Below are 18,689 nucleotides of genomic sequence, written 5' to 3'. Positions count from 1 at the left end.
AACAACAAAGGGATAAAATACGTCAGCCACCTATGTCCCTTTAAAAAAATCAAACTTTCCCAGAGCTGCACCCAATCACTTTGGTAACATCTTATTGGCTAGAACTTGGGCCCATGGATGTTTCTAACTGAGAAGTCTGGAATGGTGAATGTTTCAGGTTTCCAACCTCTTTAGTTGAGAAAGCAAAACAAAAGGAGGTTATAAATGGCTGATTCTCAGTATTTGCCATAAGATCCAAGGTTATAGGCTAACTTAAATGTGTCAAGCATCTTATTAGTTCTTTACATATCATGGGGTCAATTAATACGAGATCAATGAAATCCCTTAAAGAAATAAATTATATATGTATTACCCACTTTAATACTCAAACTTCTTCTTTGCTCTAATTTTGACTAGTTATCTTAAAGATCACTGTGTTTACTGGGAAAGCTAACTGCTATAACAATCAGCAAATCTAGGTTCATAAGGGTCCATATCATCTTAGTCCCAGGTGGGTCTGCAGAGAAGCTCTGCTCCATACAATCATTCAGGCAACCAGTCTCCTTCTAACTAGGACCTCAGCCATCCCTTAGGGCCTAGAGTACTCCACAGAAACCTCTGCCTCCAGCCAGCAAGGTGGGAGGGAGACGAGGATGTGCCTCAGGGTCAGGCTAGGCCTGGAAATGATGCCCATCTGTGCTACTCAATGTGTAGGCCATAAGCCAGCAATGTCAGCTTCACTCAGGAGCTCATAGAAATGCAGACTCCCAGGTTTCATCCTAGAAGCACTGAATCGGAATCTGCATTTTAACAAGATTCTCAGGTGATTCACATACATTAAAGTGTGAGAAGCACTGGTGTACATCATTTCTACCCACATTCCATTGGCCTGATCACTGCCCTATAGCCGTGCTTATCTGTAAGAGAGGCTGGGAAATGTAGTATGGCTGTATACACCAAGAGGAAAAAGAAACCAGGCCTGGGGAACCCACAATATTGCCTTCCTTTAGTCACATTGCACCTGCTTTTTGCTATAAAAGCCTTGAAATGACCTTTGTTCAGAAACAATTCAAAGCTGGGCAGGCTGAGAGGCAGCCTGGTGGAATAAGCTCTTTCAGACAGTGAACCACCAGAAAAAGAGTTCTCTTCTGGGCAGGAATGTCAAAAACTATTTTCTCCAAGAGATTGCCTTGGCTCAGGCTAACTTTCAAGGGACAGCTGTTTCTCAAATCCCGTGGACACTGGACAGCCCTCACCTTCCTTGACCTTCTTTGCATATTCATACCAAGACCCCCTAGTGCCTGGTTTCGGTAAACTCATTCTCTTCTGGTTCCTGTGTATCTCTCTGGCTCCTTTTTCACAGTTCTTTTCTATGACTCTTCCTCTTTCCCATAACATTGAAACTAAGGATATAACAGGAAGCCCAGGAACTGAGCCCATGAGCTGGCAGCTGGCCCATGCTGTGTTTAAAAGAAATGAAACATGTCACAGTTAAAACTGAATGTGCATCAGCTCTTCAAAAAATCAGAAGATCTGGAAGCACTGGCCCACAGTCCTGCAAGGTGACAATTGGCTCAAGCTGAGTTGTGATTTTTCCTTGTGGTCAGAGAACATGCTTATCAATTTGCCACATTCTTATCCAGCCAACCTCACACTGTCACACTCTCTGCTTTACCCCCATGACATTTGAGTCTATGTCCCTTGCCAGAAATTCTGTCTTCCAAAGCTCCTTCCTCAATCCTTGTCCTTCTCATTTGCGGTATACTCTGTGAGTGGTGCCACTTAAATGAGGAAATTTGGGGATATGGGAGCATCAACAACTCAGCCCCCCTGAGTCCTGGTGCCTCCCCTGCTAGGTTATGCTGCCACTTCATAGAAGCATGAATCACCTTCTTTTTCTACCGTTAACACTTATAGTTCCCACAAGGAATGTCCAATTGGGTCATTTTTGCCTCCATCCAATATTGAACATGCGTGTTGCTTGAAGTTTCATCAATGTAGTTCAAAGGTTGTGACCTCCCTCTAACTCAGGCTGTTCTTCAGGATGCCAGCTTGATTTTACTTCAAAGCCCTTCGAGCAATACCTTGTAAGAGAAATCCAGCCTAGGCCATTTTCTTTACATGAGCCTGTGAGCAGGGCAGGCATTTCCACTTTGCTGAAAGACTCCTCCAGCTAGTTCTGCACATCCCTCATCCACACTAGAATTCAGGCCAGCACTTGTGCATCTATTTCATGGTTACTTTTACAGGGAAGAGCAGAGAAACTTGCAGTCTCACTCCACTTGCTGTGGAATTGGTAAACTAATGGTTTACATAGATAAAACATCCAAACCATCTCTTTTGCTGCAGCCCTAATTTCTAATCTGAGACCCTCAATGGAGGTGTTAAAAGGCTTAGAGCCATACATTTACACAACCACATAACACACCTCAACACATTCCCCTTCCAAAAATGGTGCAGTGGATGGATAAGGCTGGGAAACCTGTCCAGTCCACATGAGAATAGAAGGCTCTGCTCTGTTTTAACCAGGGCAGAAGGGTGAGTTCGTGGTTCTTTAATTCTTATGACTTAAGAACTGACACTAAATCTGAGGCTACAGAGGGAACCAATCAATTTCACATTCTTGAATTACATTCGACACAACCAACATGCATACTTTAAACCTAAAGCCTTTCCACTAGCAGGTATTCCAAAGCAGTGAACTCAACAACAGCAGAAATTTTCTTATCTAAAAGGGACACTCAATTAATCTCATTACATTTGCATCTTTGATTCCTGCCAATACATAATTAAATTCAAAATGAGTTCTTAAAAAAACTAGCCGGCCTTCTAAAGTGGCCTTTGGAAAAACAAATCACTTGGGGAAAGCACTATGAAAGCTTTCTTCAAGGGTAAATGGGCTCTTCGCAAAAGAGATTATTTTCAGACACTGCCCCCAGGGACCACCCCAGTCTCAGATCCTTAATGGGTGACCAGCTTTCTCTTCTGTCTGAGAACTCCAGGCCAAGAGCCAGTGGTTGGGGGAGCTTTCCTCTCAATGTTCTTTGCAGTCCCACATTGTCCACATGTGGACGTTGCCACATGTCCACGACAGACCTCAGCATCTTTGATTTGGTCCCAACAATCTGCTGCTTCTTATGTCCTGCTTTCACTGACAGTACCACCATCCACTCAGTATCAAAGTCAGAAACCTCAAGGTTGTTCTTGATTCCTCTACTCTCACATGTAATCCATCACCACGTCCTGTGGATGCCACTTTCTAAATCCCTTTGCAATCTCTGTTCTCCCCATCCCACCACCACTGCCTTGATTCAGGCCTCATTATTCCTCACCTGAACCACTGCAGCAGCCTCCCCATCCCACCACCACTGCCTTGATTCAGGCCTCATTATTCCTCACCTGAACCACTGCAGCAGCCTCCCCATCCCACCACCACTGCCTTGGTTCAGGCCTCATTATTCCTCACCTGAACCACTGCAGCAGCCTCTGAGATGGTCTCCCTGCCTTCTCCAATGCTGTCCTGCAATGCATCCAGACAGACTTCCTCTAAAATGCAAATCTGATCAGGTCATTCAGTAGCTAAGGTCTTCTGCTTGAACTAGCCCACAGCTACAGCCTCTGGGCCTTTGCACTTGCAGCTTCCATAGTATCCTTCCTACACTCCTTCACCTGGATTGTGAAGTTTATGCCCCTCATTGGTAGGCTGTACCCACCTTCACTCCCACTTAGTCTGGCTGGGAGGCCTTCCTATGCTCCCACTGCCTTCTTTTTAACCCCTCTCTCTCAGCATTCGCTATATGGTATCAAAACTGCTTTTCATCGTGTACATTGCATGATGTTGGGGGCCAAATCTTATTCATCTCCTGATTCCTAACATTCAGCATTGTGCTTGGAGCATGGTAGGCTTCCATAGATGTTAAATGAATGAATAGATGAATGAATGAGATTTCCTTTGGCCCATAATTTTCTCCATCTACATTAACTTGAATGAATCAAGGAGAGAAGGACTAACTACCATTAGTGGAGAGAGGTCAAGATAAGATTAGGAGCTGTCTAGGGTCCTTTATCACTTGTCCCTAAGGCAGAGGTGACAAGATTCTGTCCTGGGAGTAGGTTAGATGATGATGGTGAGCATGATGTAGAGATGGTAATGTGGATGGAAAAATGATGAAGATGATGATGATGATGACAATGGTGATGATGGTGATGGTAATGATTATTAACTATGGTGGTGATGACAATGGTGATGATGGTGCTAATGATGATGATGATTAACTATGGTGATGATGACAATGGCGATGATGGTGCTAATGATGATGATGATTAACTATGGTGATGATGATGACAATTTCGATGATGGTGCTGGTGATGATGATTATGATGATGATGATGACAATGGCAATGATGGTACTGGTGATCATGATTATTAACTACGGTGATGACATGACAATGGCGATGATGGTGCTGGTGATAATTGTTATGATGGTGATGATGACAATGGCAATGATGGTACTGGTAATAATGATTATTAACTATGCTGATGATAATGACAATGGTGATGATGGTGCTGGTGATGATGATTGTTATGGTGATGGTGATGACAGTGGTGATGATGGTGCTGGTGATGATGGTTATGGTGATGATAATGACAACAATGGTGATGATAACAAAGGCCATTTATCAAGCACCTGTGTTTCAGGCACTGCACTTGAAAACTTTGTCCCCATCTTGTATATGAAGCACGTAAGTGTCAGAAAGGTTAGATCATTTGCCCAAGGTCACACAACTGGTAAGTGGTGAAGACTGGATTTGAGACCAAGCTTGACACCAAAACTGGTGCTAAATTCATCTTCTTGCACTGTGCTGATCATTGGAACCTTCATTCCTTCAGTATTTATTGAATACTGGTTATTTGCCAGATATATTGTAGGCACTGAGGATATAGTGGTGAACAAAACAGGTGATCATCCTTGCCCTCCTGGAACTGACATCCTAGTGAGAGAAGACAAAAGATAAATAAATAAGTAAAATATATAGTATTTCCTACGGTTAAAAGTACTATGGAGAAAAATACACAAGAGTGATAGGGAATGCATGGGGTGGATGGAGATGGGGCTGTAGTATTAAATAGGATGGCCAGGGACAGCCTCCCTGGAAAGGTAACACTTTAGCAAAGATCTTAAGGTGGTGAGGCAGTGATCCATGCAGATTTAGGGCAGAAGGAACAGAGAGTAAAAATACCCTGGGGTGAGGGAGATTGTGCCCATTTGGCTAAAGATATAGGGTTTCTGAAGAGAAGAGGACTAAGAAATGAGGCCAGAAAAATAGGGAGGTACAGATCTTTTAAAAACTTAAAGGCCATTGCAATGGTCAGAACAAATTGGTGGCTAGCCCCTGAGAAACAAGAAGAGATTGATGACAATCCTGAAGTCCCTATCAGCTGTGAGTACCTCTGTATACTGTACATGGCCCTATGGAATGGGCAGAGGGTTATTCTCAGAATATTTTTTTCATGCTTGATCAGAAGTTGGATCTAAAGTAGGGTTTCTCATCCTAAGCCCTATGGACATTTGACTAGATAATTCTTTGCTTGTGGGGCTGGGGGCTGTCCTGAGCATTGTAGAATGTTTAGCAGCATCCCTGGCCTCTACCCACTAAATGCCAGTAGCATCTCTTTTTCCAATTGTGACAACCAAAAATGCCTCCAGACCTTGCAAAATGTCCGCCATTGAGAACCACTGGTCTAAAGAAAGGCAGATTCAAGTTCCTTGTGCTGGGATCAAACTCCAGTCCCTATACTCATCACCTCCCCATCACCCATCAGCCCCTCCTCTGACTCACTTTCACTGCTCAGAGAAGGAAACCTGGGGTTTTCTACTAAAGACCAGGCAAACGTTAATTCTAGGTCCATTAGCCATTAACACATCTACACACCAAGCAGACAGTCAGGGAGCCACTGCCTATTCTAACATGGCCCTGAGTCCCATGTGCTTACTCTGAAACCCATGTGAGAGCTCCATAATAGGCCTAGAACTTGTGGTGGATGGTTTGGTGATGGTCACTGTTGTTCCCTTTCATCAGTAGCTGGAAGATCTTTGGGGTTCCTGACATTGCCATGGGACCCTCCCTTCCCAGAGAGAATCTGGTCAGAGCAAGACCAAAGAGTCTCCACCTATGTCATCAAAATAGCTAATGTTTATTTGTACCAAAGTTTTGCACACCTTGTCTTATTTTGTAGGATCACTCTGAGATGTAGGATCTATTAATAACCCCACTTTTTATGAATGAGGAAACTGAGTCACAGAGACTTAAAAAAATAAAAACAACTTTCCTGGGCCACAGGGAAAGTAAACCACCATAACTGCCTCTGTTTGATGAGATAGCCTAAGGAATTCACATTCATTGAGCATCTAGTATATGGCAGACAATGAGCTAGGGCCTGAGAGAAGTTGGGTCCATGGGCATCCTTGGCCTCTGTCTATCTACAGCCCACTGGGCACTGCTCAGCCTAAGTGCCAATATACACGTGAATTGTCTCCATACCTGGCCAAACTGGCATTTCCAGTTGACCAGGGCAGAATGTAAATGCTGAGACCTGAGGAGTGTATGCATTCATTTCACACCTACAAACTTGGAATTCAAGGTTCCAGAGCCCAGAAGGAAAACCAATTTGCAATTTTTTTTTTTTTTTGAGATGAAGTTTTGCTCTTGTTGCCCAGGCTGAAATACAATGGTGCAATCTTGGCTCACCGCAACCTCCACCTCCCAGGTTCCAGCGATTCTCCTGCCTCAGCCTCCCAAGTAGCTGGGATTACAGGCATGTGCCACCACGCCAGGCTAATTTTGTATTTTTTGTAGAGATGGGGTTTCTCCATGTTGGTCAGGCTGGTCTCAAACTCCTGACCTCAGGTGGTCTGCCCACCTTGGCTTCCCAAAGTGCTGGGATTACAGGCGTGGAGTCACCACGCCTGGCCCAATTTACAAAATTTTTAAAGAAAGAAGCCAGAAAATCGGACTCTAAATTTTAAAGAGTGGCGTTGGCTGTGTAGGTTGTCTCTGCTCTGATGGGAACCACCTGGAACAGAATAAATGAAAAACATGCCCCCATTAATCTGCTCCAAGAAAAAGATTTTTCAGATCAGCTGGCCAATTTGGTCATTTAGAGCATGAACCTTGGAGCCAGTCAGCCTTCGAGTTGACTCTCAGCCTAACTGCATACTAGCTGTAAGACCTCTGGGTTTCCATTTCCTTATCTGTGATATTCCTGCTTGTAATCACAGATAACTCACAGGGTTGTTCTGAAGATTAACCAGGGTAATGCATGGAACACTAAGCAAAGTACTTAGCACAGTAAGGGATCAATACGTGTTGTTATTATTACTATTCTCATTATCAACATCGCCATCAATATCATCATCATTATGGCGATGATAGTGACATCATCATCATCTTTCCATAGAAGATCCTACATAATCCTATGTCACTCAGATAAAAACCTCAGAGACACCCTTGACTCTTCTCTTTCACCATGTTCCATATCCAAACTCCTCCTCCCAAATCTCTCTAGAATGGAATCACTTCTCAGCCCCTCCATTACCACTCTCCTGGCCCAAAGCCATCACCATCTCTTGCCTGGATTACTGTAGTAGCCTCCGACTGGTCTACCTGCATCCTTTCTTTTTCCCTTTTTGTCTAATCTCCATATAATATTCAGAGAAATCCAGTTAAAAAGTAGCTCAGATCACCACCTAAGGACAGGAGTTCAAGACCAGCCTGGCCAGCATGGTAAAACCCCATCTCTACTAAAAATACAAATATTAGCAGGGCCTGGTGGTGCATGCATGTAATCCCAGCTACTCAGGAGGCCAAGGCAGGAGAATCACTTGAACCCGGGAGGTGGAGGTTGCAGTAAGCCAAGATGGTGCCACTGTACTCCAACCTGGGTGACAGAACGAGATCCGTCTAAAAAAAAAAAGAAAAAAGAAAAGAAAAAAAGTAACTCAGATCACCTCCACCTCTGCTCCAAACCCTCTGGTACCATTCCATATTCTGGGAAAAGTCTATTCAGTGGCTTGCGAGACCCTACATCACCTGTCCCCTGGCCCCAGCTCACTCTGCTCCAGACCCAATGGACTTCTTGTCATACCTTGAACATGTCACACATGCCCCACCTCAGGGCCTTTGCATACACTGGCCCTTTACCAGGAATTCTCTCCTGCTAGATGTCTACATGGCTTGCGCTCTCATTTCTTTCCATCTTTATTAAAACATTGCTTCTCAGTGAGCCATCTTTAGCCTCCTACTTAAACTTGCAATTTCCCTAATACTCCCAACCTCTAACTCTCCTGTTCTTTTCCAAAGCACATATTATCTAACACAGCACGTATTTTACTTTGTTATTCTGCTTATTTTCTGCCTTTTCCAGTGACAGCAGGGGTTTTTATCTGTTCACTGTTATATCCCCAATCCCTAGGACAGTGCCTGGCACATGGCATATCCTAAAAGTTTCATTGTATGAATGAATAAATGAATGAATGCATAAAATGAATGAATGAATCTCCATTACTATTATCATAGGCCCCATCAATCTAGCTCTCAGACCCCAGCACTCCGGTTGCCACAAGCTCTCTCTGGGTGTCCATTTCAGACACCCAGGGGCACTGGGTTGTGTGTGGAACCTCTAAAATTTGCTTTACCATCTGGACAATCATTCCAAGTGTTTCTCTTGCCCTGAGCTTCCGCCCTCAGAAACTCAGATTCGGATTCTGTGTCAATCAGCAATCCTGAGCCCAGCATGGCCACATCCACGAGGAAGCCGGGGAGAGCCCCATGGACCAGAGCAGCCAGCAATTGGCCAGTGCATGCTGGTGATGATGGATAGGGGATATAGAAGGCGATGACGGTGACAAAGCAGGCAGTGGAGGGGCATCGATTCAGGAGGGAGGCACAAAGTCCCCGCTTCCGGTCCACTGACCGGGAGTTTAATGAAAGCGATCATTCACTTTCCGATCCCATTGCAGGAGCAGGCGTGCTGACCAGCAACGGGGCCCGCGCCAGCTGTCCCGGGGCCCTGCTTTCTGAGCGGCACTTTACAAAAGACCTCTCTGTTGGACTTGGAACTTGCCCTCTGCAGCAGAGGTCATTTGCACTTTCTCCAAGTGCTCCAGATGGACCAAGGGGGTGGGCGGCAGTGAAAAAGATAAAATGTTCTGGCTTGAAAGACAATCAATGACCCCCTGCCCTGGCTCAGCCCCCTTCCTCAGTCATGGGGTAGCCAGGAACCTGCAGCCTCACAATGTTATCAGGAGGAAGAAAGGCAAACTTGGGCGCCTTTTAGTCCCCTCCGTTTAGCCAGAAAAGCCTCTTGCACTGCCAAGGTCACGTGCCAGCTCCCTGATACCGCTTCCAGAAAAGGGCTTCCCCCAGTCCCTCCCCACTGCCCAGCAACGTGAGGGGCCAAGGCGTCCAGATCAGATCTCTTAATGGAGAGTTCCAGGTCTCTTCGAGACAAGAGGGTGGACTCAGGGGAACACCACAACCTCCCCTATCCCCGCCCTTCCCACACCTGGTTTTCCTTACCTGCCAAAGTCCCCTGTCCAATTACATGCAGGGCAACTGCAGGGGCTCAATTTGGCCTGTTAGCTCCAGGACGTTCCACCAGATGGCGCTCATGAGCTCTCATGCTTCCTCTCTGTCTCCATAATTTCTGACCACAGAATTTTTTTAAAACAAAAAATTTTAATAGTTTGGAAAATTTCCCTCTAGACTTCTTTTGCCCTGGGCATACACTTTTTAACAATTCCATAAATGTGATCATCGTGTCTATGCTACTGAGTGGTTTGTTTTTGTTTATTTCAATAGCTTTGGGGGTACAAGTGGCTTTTGGTTACAGGGATCAATTGTGTAGAGGTGAGGTCTGAGATTTTAGTGCACCCATCACCTTAGTCATGTTCATTCTACCTAATATGCAGTTTTTTTTAATCCCTCACCCTGCATCCAGCCTCCCCGCATCTGAGTCTCCAATGTCCATTATACCACTCTGCATGCCTTTGTGTAATCATTGCTTGGGTCCTGCTTTGACCACAGAAATTTTACTATAATAATGGAAGCAGTAGTAAGAATGCACCATGTACTTAACTTGTGCCAGGCATTATGCCAAGTGTTTTACATGCCTAGTGGAGATTAGAAAAGAACTCTACAGCCAGACGGAGTGGGCTCTTGTCCTGGCCTTACCTCTCACTGTCACAGGGCTTTGCACAAGTAAGTCATTTGTTGTGCTTCAGTTTCCTCATGTATAAAATTGAGATAATAATAATACCTATCCCACAGAGTTATAGAGAGGAGTAAATGGCTTAATGCATGTAAAACTCTTAGAAAACAATAAGCAATTATAGCTGGTTGTGACATAAATCTCATTTAACTCTGATGATTCCTTGAAGTAACCACTATTATTTTCACCCACTTTACACAAGAGAAGTGGAGCTCAGAGAGATGGAGTAAAGTTGCCCATGGTTGTGTTGTTTCCAATGCTACTGAATCCAAAGAACCTTGATAGACATCTCCCAGATTGTCTAATTTCATGAACCATTGTGTCTCACATCTTGTCACATTTATGAAAATTCAGCCATTAACCGCTGAGCACAAGAAAGGTTCCGGGAGCTAAGCAGGCCCAACAAATAATCTACCGTTGGAGATGGGGAGCGAGGAAAGGCCTCTCAAATTTTGTCTTTATACTCTTTCAGACAACCCATCCTCAAAGCAATCCAGGAACTTGGCGGAAGAGCTGGGCAAAGCTGCGGAGATCATGGGCAAAGGCAAGAATGGGATCGGCTTTGGCAAAGTGGACATTACTGTAGAGAAGGAGCTTCAGCAGGAGTTTGGGATTACCAAGGCCCCGGAGTTGAAGCTGTTTTTTGAGGGCAACAGGTCAGAGCCCATCAGCTGCAAAGGTAATGGTGCTTGTGTGTCACACTTGTTTCATGCTCATGGAAAGTCCACTTAACAGCTGTAGGGTAAAGGTGGGAGGCTCTGCTCCATGCAGCTTCTCGGGGACCCAGGATCCTCCAGCTTGTGACTCTGCCCTTCTCTAGGGCCTTGGAGCCACCTGCTCTTTCCTCTGTATCCAGCCAGCAGTTGGGGTAAGGGGTAGAAGGACACCACGGGTACTGTTCATGGCCCTGGCCGTGAGCAGTGGTAAGTATCACTTCTATTCACATCCCATTGACCAGAATTCTGTTACATGGCCCGAACCAACTGCAAGAAAGGCTGAGAAATACACTTCAACTCTATCTTTAGAAAGAAAATGGGCTTAGTGAATATGTGGCTGCCTCTACTACAGCTTGAAGCTCAGCTGATGGGCCCTAGAAACACCAAGAAGTGGGAAGGTGGGGTGCATGGCTTAGAAACTACCAGACACCAGAGATTAAGTTCTAACTCCACTTCCCACTCCCAATCTTTGACTTTAGAATGATTTGACAGAGTCCTAGGACTAGGGAAGCACTAGTTAGCCAAAAGGGAAATTGGGAGATGATGGAACAAGACAGGCTTGGGATGCAATGTCTACCAAACACCTTACGTTCTATCATATTTTTCATTCATTGATTAACTCGTTCATTCATTTATTCAGCATCCATTTATTGACAAGCTACCATGTGCCAAGCCCTATCTTGATGTTGAGGATGTGTGGAGAATAAGGTGCTAGTATGGCACATATGGTAGTCCCAACTTTTAGAAAGTTACATGTATGAAGGCATTCATGGATGCAGGATGGATAAATGGATGGAAGGATGGAAGTAACAAAACTGATGAACACAGAAGTGCCTGTAACAGCCATGCCAGTAGAATGTTCCCATTATATATGTTAAATTATTGAGTCTTGAGTAACAGAAACTGCCTTCCACTGGATCTGGTGTATAGCCAGCTTCCAATAAGCTGGATTCAGTGTTATTTGCAAGAAACACACATCCAGGGGCTGCAGGATGCTTTGCAGTTCTCAGAATGGACCCAAGAGGGCATGAGAGACACAGGATAGACCCAGAGAAAGGCGCCACAAGAGAACCTCAGAGCAATCACCTAAGGGCAGGGCTGCAGCTCCCAGCAGGCTTGTGGGAGGGTGGTGGCTGCGGGCGCCAGGGAAGAGATGGGGAGGGAGGGCGGGAGCAGTGAGAGAAGCAACAGAGGATGCTGTTTCCTATAGATACCAGGGGATGACCCTTAGCAAGGGGGACTCGCTGACACCAGCAAGGAGCCCTTTGTGATGTGTTTGCTCTGGGGAGAGCTGTGAGGAAATGAGAGGCCCTAGGTCATCGGAGCCCATGACTGCTAATGGAGTGGCCCAGGTGCTGCAATGACCTTCCCTCCTGAAGGGCAGGAGAGATCTGACTCCACTTAGAGGCGACAAAGTAACAATATGGCAACTTCCAGACTGTGGGTGAAACTAGCAGAGAAGGTCCCCAAGGCATTTGACCTCTGAGCCCCCTTCAACAGGGAAACCAGTGCCTGGGACCTCTTCTGCCATATGGGAAGCTTCATCATCACCCCGTCTAGGCAGTCTCCCCTGACTGCCCAGGCCAGGGTGCCTGCTCCACCTCTGTGGCCTCACAGCATCTGTGTTTTCCCCATCAAGGCCCTCGCCTCAAAGAATTACATCTGCTACTTATTGCTTGTTTTCTACAGAGAGCATCACAAGGGCAGTGGCTGATCTCACTTGCACTCCTGGGTCCTCTAAAGAGACTGCCAGAATTGACAGCACTCCCCTCTGCATCCAAATCCTTACCACAGGCTTAAGAAACAATCACTGCCGCTCGTCGAATCTCAGTTTTTTCATCTGTTAAATGGGGATGGTGAAAAGATCTACCCCTCTACACTGTTGGGAAGATAAAATGATGTTTGCAAGGCACAGGGCCTGACACATACCTGTAGCATATACTGTGTTCCAGGCATTGTTCTAGACCCTTCTCCTATGTCATAACACCCCAATATAAGAGGTGCTTTTACAGATGGAGAAACTGAGGCACAGAAAGGTAGAATAACTTCCTCAAAGCTGCCCAGTGAGTAGTGGTGGAGTCAGCAAATGTTTTCTGCAAAGGCCCAGATCATTAATATTCCAGGTCCTACAGGCCAGGCAGTCTCTGTTGTAAATACTCAGATCTGCTGATGCAATGTGAAGGCAGCCACGTGTTAACAAATGGGAATGACTGTGTTCCAATAAAGTTTTATTTATACATTCAAACAGCAGGCCAGATTTGGACTACAGGCTATAGTATGTTGAAATCCGCTTTACATTGCGCTGTACTCCAAGGAAGAGGCAGATGTGTTCATTATTATTATCAGACTATTAGTTTTCTGATTCTAGTCCAATGCCTGGAACAATTAAGTTCTTAACAAATAGTTTTTGAGCCAGGTGCAGTGGCTCAACCTGTAATCCCAACACTCTGGGAGGCTGATATGGGAAGATCACTTGTGCCCAGAAGTTTGAGACAAGCCTGGTCAACATAACAAGACCCTGTCTCTACAAAAACCTTACAACTTAGCCAGGTGTGGTGGCAGATACCTGTATTCTCAGCTACTTAGGAGGCTGAGGTGGGAGAATTGCTTGAACCCAGGAATTTGTGACTGCAGTGAGCCATGATTGCACCACTGCACTTCAGCCTGGGTGACAGAGTGAGATCCTGTCTCTAAATTTTAAAATAATAATAATTAAAGTTTTAGATTTTGAATACAATGGAATTGAAAGCACCCACTGCAGGTGGGCATAGGGTAAAGTACCCACCCATATTTCTGCTGGGCTTGCTTCCTCAGTATTACTTCTAACCAGAGAAAGGGCAAAGGGAATGCCAAGATGAAGCTGGGACAGGGATTGAGGATGCCTGGATTTTAGGATGAGCAGTAGCCATGGGAACTTCAACGAGCATTTACAACCAGGCTTCCAATTTCTCTCTCTTTTTTTTTTTTTTTTTTTTTTGAGATGGAGTCTCACTGTTTTGCCAGGCTGGAGTGCAGTGGTGCGATCTCGGCTCACTGCAACCTCCGCCTCCCAGGTTCAAGTGATTGTCTTGCATTAGCCTCCCGAGTAGCTGGGACTACAGGCATGTGCCACCACTAATTTTTAGTATTTTTAGTAGAGATGGGGTTTCACCATGTTGGCCAGGATGGTCTCAATCTCTTGATTTCATGATCCACCTGTCTCGGCCTCCCAAAGTGCTGGGATTACAGGTGTGAGCCACTGCACCTGGCCCAATTTCTCATTTTCTAAACAGGATGAGTAAGGCCAGTTCTGCCTACTTGCCAGGGCTCCTCTGAGCTGAGAGGAGACAGTGCTTTACGCATCTTCTGCAATGTGACTTTGATGAAAACTCCTCTTAGGACGCTGGTGGGATTTAGTCCTTGCAGGGTCAAAGCCCCAGTCCCGTTTTCATCTAATCTCCAAGGATTGATGGCAGGAGACTTGGCCATGGCCATTGCTCTGGAAGGAGGGAGACTCAGGTTGCCTCTAGGCCTCTATTAATGATGCAGCCACAGTTTGTGCCTGGAAATATGCAGCCCAGTGCTGGTCCTAGTCAATCATTGACATTGCATTCACACCTCAGTTGTCACCGTGTCCTCTGGCACAGAGCCAAGCACCAAAGGAGGTCCCTGACAAGGGCAGTGCCTGATCTGCAGGCACAAAGGAATCAACAATTTGCAGAGTTCATAACTACCTCGGTCCCACAGGGGCCAGAGGGGCAAATGGAGCTCACACATCCCCAAGAAGATGGCCCAAGATCAAGTTTCCTCAAGCCAGCTTCCCTGATGATTCATTCAGCCCATTCATTCATTCTAGAAAGATTTCTTAAGCATCTACTATGTGCCAGGCATTACAGGAGCTTACTGGGAGCTCACACTGAACAAGCTAGTGAAAAATCATTCTAATAATTTCAAGAAGGGACAGACTCAATGAAGAAAATAGAGCAGCTCGGCTGGGCACGGTGGCTCACGCCTGTAATCCCAGCACTTTGGGAGGCCAAGGCGAGTGGATCACGAAGTCAGGAGTTCAAGACCAGCTTGGCCAAGATGGTAAAACCCCATCTCTACTAAAAATGCAAAAAATTAGCTGGGCGTGGTGGCGGGCACCTGTAATCTCAGCTACTCCAGAGGCTGAGACAGAGAATTGCTTGAACCCAGGAGGCAGAGGTTGCAGTGAGCTGAGATCACACCACTGCACTCCAGCCTGGGCAACAGAGTGAGACTCCATCTCAAAAAAAAAAAAAAAGAAAAAAAGAAAAAAAAAAGAAAAGAAAAGAAAATAGAACAGGTCATAAGACATAGAGTGATTGGCTAAAAGAAAAGAAGAACCAACTGAGAGTTGAACAGGCAGAAGAAGGCACTGCCCTTGAAGAGCTGAGGAAAGGGCAGCCCATCAGGAGGGACAAGCCAAGGCTGAAGCCAGTGTTCTGGAAGATAACTGTAGCGTTGGAGTGTGGAAAGGGCAGAGGGTGGCACAAAGTGACATCAGAGCAATGGTTCTGATGACCTGAAATTTAAATTCATTTGGCAGGTTTTATTCTCCTTTTTTGGATATTTTCAGATTTTGTAAATCAATTCCTTTTGGATCACTTACAATATACTTTTGCCAGACAAATGCATATAAGAGAAACCATTTGTTTCCAAGTGTGCCTTATTTTTACCTAAAGATGGCTGGAAACACTGTAAAGAAACTCAGTGTTGAGGCTGATATCTCAGAGGAGGGAATTACAGCAGAGGTGGGGTACCAAGGTCTGAGGGTGGCATGATGCCTCCTCCTTCTCTCTTCTCTTGAAGCCAGCATATCAGCCTCACATGAATTTCCATAGGTTTGACTCATTGTGGCTTTTCACATGACCTTAACTATATCTACTAAAGTTGAACATGGCATCTGCTATGACCGGAAATTCTCCTCCTGGCTATACACCCAACAGAAGTGCATACAGTGTGCCCCAGAGACATGCGTGAGAATTCACTCAGAATAGCCCCAGCCGGGCATGGTGACTCATGCCTGGAATCCCAGCATTTTGGGAGGCTAAGGTGGGAGAATTGCTTGAGCCCAGGAGTTCGAGATTGGCCTGGGCAACATAGCAAAACCTCGTCTCTATTAAAAATTGCTTAAAAATTAGCCAGGTGTGGGCTGGGCGTGGTGGCTCATGCCTGTAATCCCAGCACTTTGGGAGGCCGAGGCGGGAGGATCACCTGGAGTTCGAGACCAGCCTGGCCAACATGGTGAAAACCTGTCTCTACTGATACTAAAAAATTAGTGGGGTGTGGTGGCACGTGCCTGTAGTCCCAGCTATTCAGGAGGCTGAGCCAGGAGAATCGCTGGAACCCGGGAGGCAGAGGTGCGGTGAGCCAAGATTGAGCCCTTACACTCCAGCCTGGGCAACAGAGCAAGACTCTGTCTCAAAAAATAAAAATTAGCCAGGTGTGGTGGTACATGCCTGTAGTCCCAGCTACTCAGGGGGCTGAGGTGGGAGGATGGCTTGAGCCTGGGAGATCGAGGCTGCAGTGAGCCACGACTACACCACTGCACTCTAGCCTGGGTGACAGAAGGATAAACTGTCTCAAAAAAAAAATGCCCTAAAATGAGAGCAACTTAATGCCCATTAGCAGAGAATGGACAAATAAGTTGTGGGATATTCACAGCAGTGGAAATGAATCTTCAAGTACATGAAAAACTGTGGCTGAATCTCACAAACATAATGAAACCAGAGCCAAGAACATTTATATGAAGTTCAGGAACAGGCAGACTAATGTAATCTGTTAGAAGTTAAGGTGGCGATGGAATACTACAAAGCCATAAAAAGGAATGAGATCGTGTCCTTTGCGGGGACATGGATGAAGCTGGAAGTCATCATTCTCAGCAAACTAACACAGGAACAGAAAACCAAACACACTCACTCATAAGTGGGAGTTGAACAATGAGAACACATGGACACAGGGAGGGGAACATCACACATTGGGGCCTGTCTGGGAGTGGAGGGCGAGGGAAGGGAGAGCATTAGGACAAATACCTAATGCACGCGGGGCTTAAAGCCTAGGTGATGGGTTGATAGGTACAGCAAAGCACCGTGGCACATGTATACCTATGTAACAGACCTGCATGTTCTACACATGTATCCCAGAACTTAAAGTAAAATAAAAAGAAGGAGAAGGAGAAGAAGAAGTAGTTAGAGTGGTGGTTACTTTTGGATTGGGGGGAGTAGAGGCTGGGAGTGGGCACAACAGGGACTGCTGAGGATCTGGTGATGTTCTAGTTCTCGATTTGGGTTGTAGTTACACAAGTGTGTTCGTTTTGTAAAAATCCATCTAACCATACATTATCATTTATGCACCTTTCTGCATGTAAATATACTTTATTATAAGTTTTTGAAAAGCCTTCATGTTCTCATGAAATAAAACAAATATAACGAAGGTAGAGCCTTTGCAGTTGATTTAGTAGCTCAGGGTGCATTCATCCAGCCTCAGGTAGCAATTTGTCCTGCTGCAGGACTTTGTATAGGCTGTTTCTCCTAGAAGACTTTCCCTCTCCTTAATGCCTCCTAGTTAACTCCAGAGCATTCTTTTCTTTCTTTTCTTTCTTTCTTTTTTTTTTTTTTTTTTTAAGACAGAGTCTTGCCCTGTCTCCCACGCAGGAGTGCAGTGGTGCGAACTTGGCTCACTGCAACCTCCACCTCCTGGGTTCAAGCGGTTCTCCTGCCTCAGCCTCCCAAGTAGCTGGGATTACAGGCGTGTGCCACCATGCCTGGATAATTTTTTGTTTTTTTAGTAGAGACGGGGTTTCACTGTGTTAGCCAGGATTGTCTCGATCTCCTGACCTTGTGATCCGCCCGCCTCAGCCTCCCAAAGTGCTGGGATTACAGGCATGAGCCACTGCGCCTGGCCCAGTGCATTCTTTATTTTACAGCTCATCCATAGTTTCCTCCAGGAAGTCCTCCTTGACTTCACAGTCTAAGTCAGGCATCTTTGCTACAGACTCGCAGAACTTTGATTTCAAACATTTCCTTTGGGTGTAATGATGCCCTTGTTCATGCATTTATTTGATTGTTGTCTTCCTCGACAGAATGAGAGCTGTGAAATGGTGGTAATGTGTTTGTTTCTGTTCATCCTTATATCTCCAGGGCTGAGTACAGCACTTGATAGTAAGCACTCGATACATATTTGCCAAGTAAATAAATGAGGGAAGAAATAAATGAGTGAGTAAATGAATAACAGTCTGTGGATGTAGTTCAAAGCTACTCACAACGAATATTGCTTTATCTCATAAATTTATTTATTTATTTTAGAGACAAGGTCTCACTCTGTCTCCCAGGCTGATTGTAGCTCACTGCAGCCTTGAACTCCTGGGCTCAAGCAATCCTTCTGCCTCAGCCTCCCAAGTAGCCGGGACTACAGACACATGCCACCATGCCTGGCTAATTTTCTTTTGTTTTTTGTAGACCTGAGTGTCTCGCTATGTTGCCCAGACTGGTCCCAAACTCCTGGCCTCAAGTGATTCTCCTGCGTTGGTCTCCCAAAGTGCTGGGAAATAGGCATAGGCCACCATGCTTAGCTCATAAACTCATTTAAAATGTTCAATTTTAATGTTCTATAGCAGATACAAATATATAATATTTTACATTACTTTCCATCATGTGAAACTGATAATCCTAGAAAAACACATGTTCGCCTGTGTACAGCCTTCTGTACCTTCTGGCTCACCA

The 18,689-nt window shown here is 45.4% G+C and overlaps 1 protein-coding gene across 1 annotated transcript in view; it reads left to right on the top strand.

Moving 5' to 3' along the window:
• The window catches only part of PDILT (protein disulfide isomerase like, testis expressed), a 45,634-nt gene that overhangs the window by 9,293 nt on the left and 17,652 nt on the right, over nucleotides 1-18,689 (top strand). The window contains 1 exon segment of the mRNA NM_001280427.1: nucleotides 10,722-10,928. Coding sequence (NP_001267356.1) covers nucleotides 10,722-10,928 — 207 coding nt within the window.

Source organism: Pan troglodytes, chromosome 18, assembly GCF_028858775.2.
Source record: "Pan troglodytes isolate AG18354 chromosome 18, NHGRI_mPanTro3-v2.0_pri, whole genome shotgun sequence".
In the NCBI taxonomy this organism is placed as follows: Eukaryota; Metazoa; Chordata; class Mammalia; order Primates; family Hominidae; genus Pan; species Pan troglodytes.
This window is presented reverse-complemented; position numbering and strand designations above follow the sequence as displayed.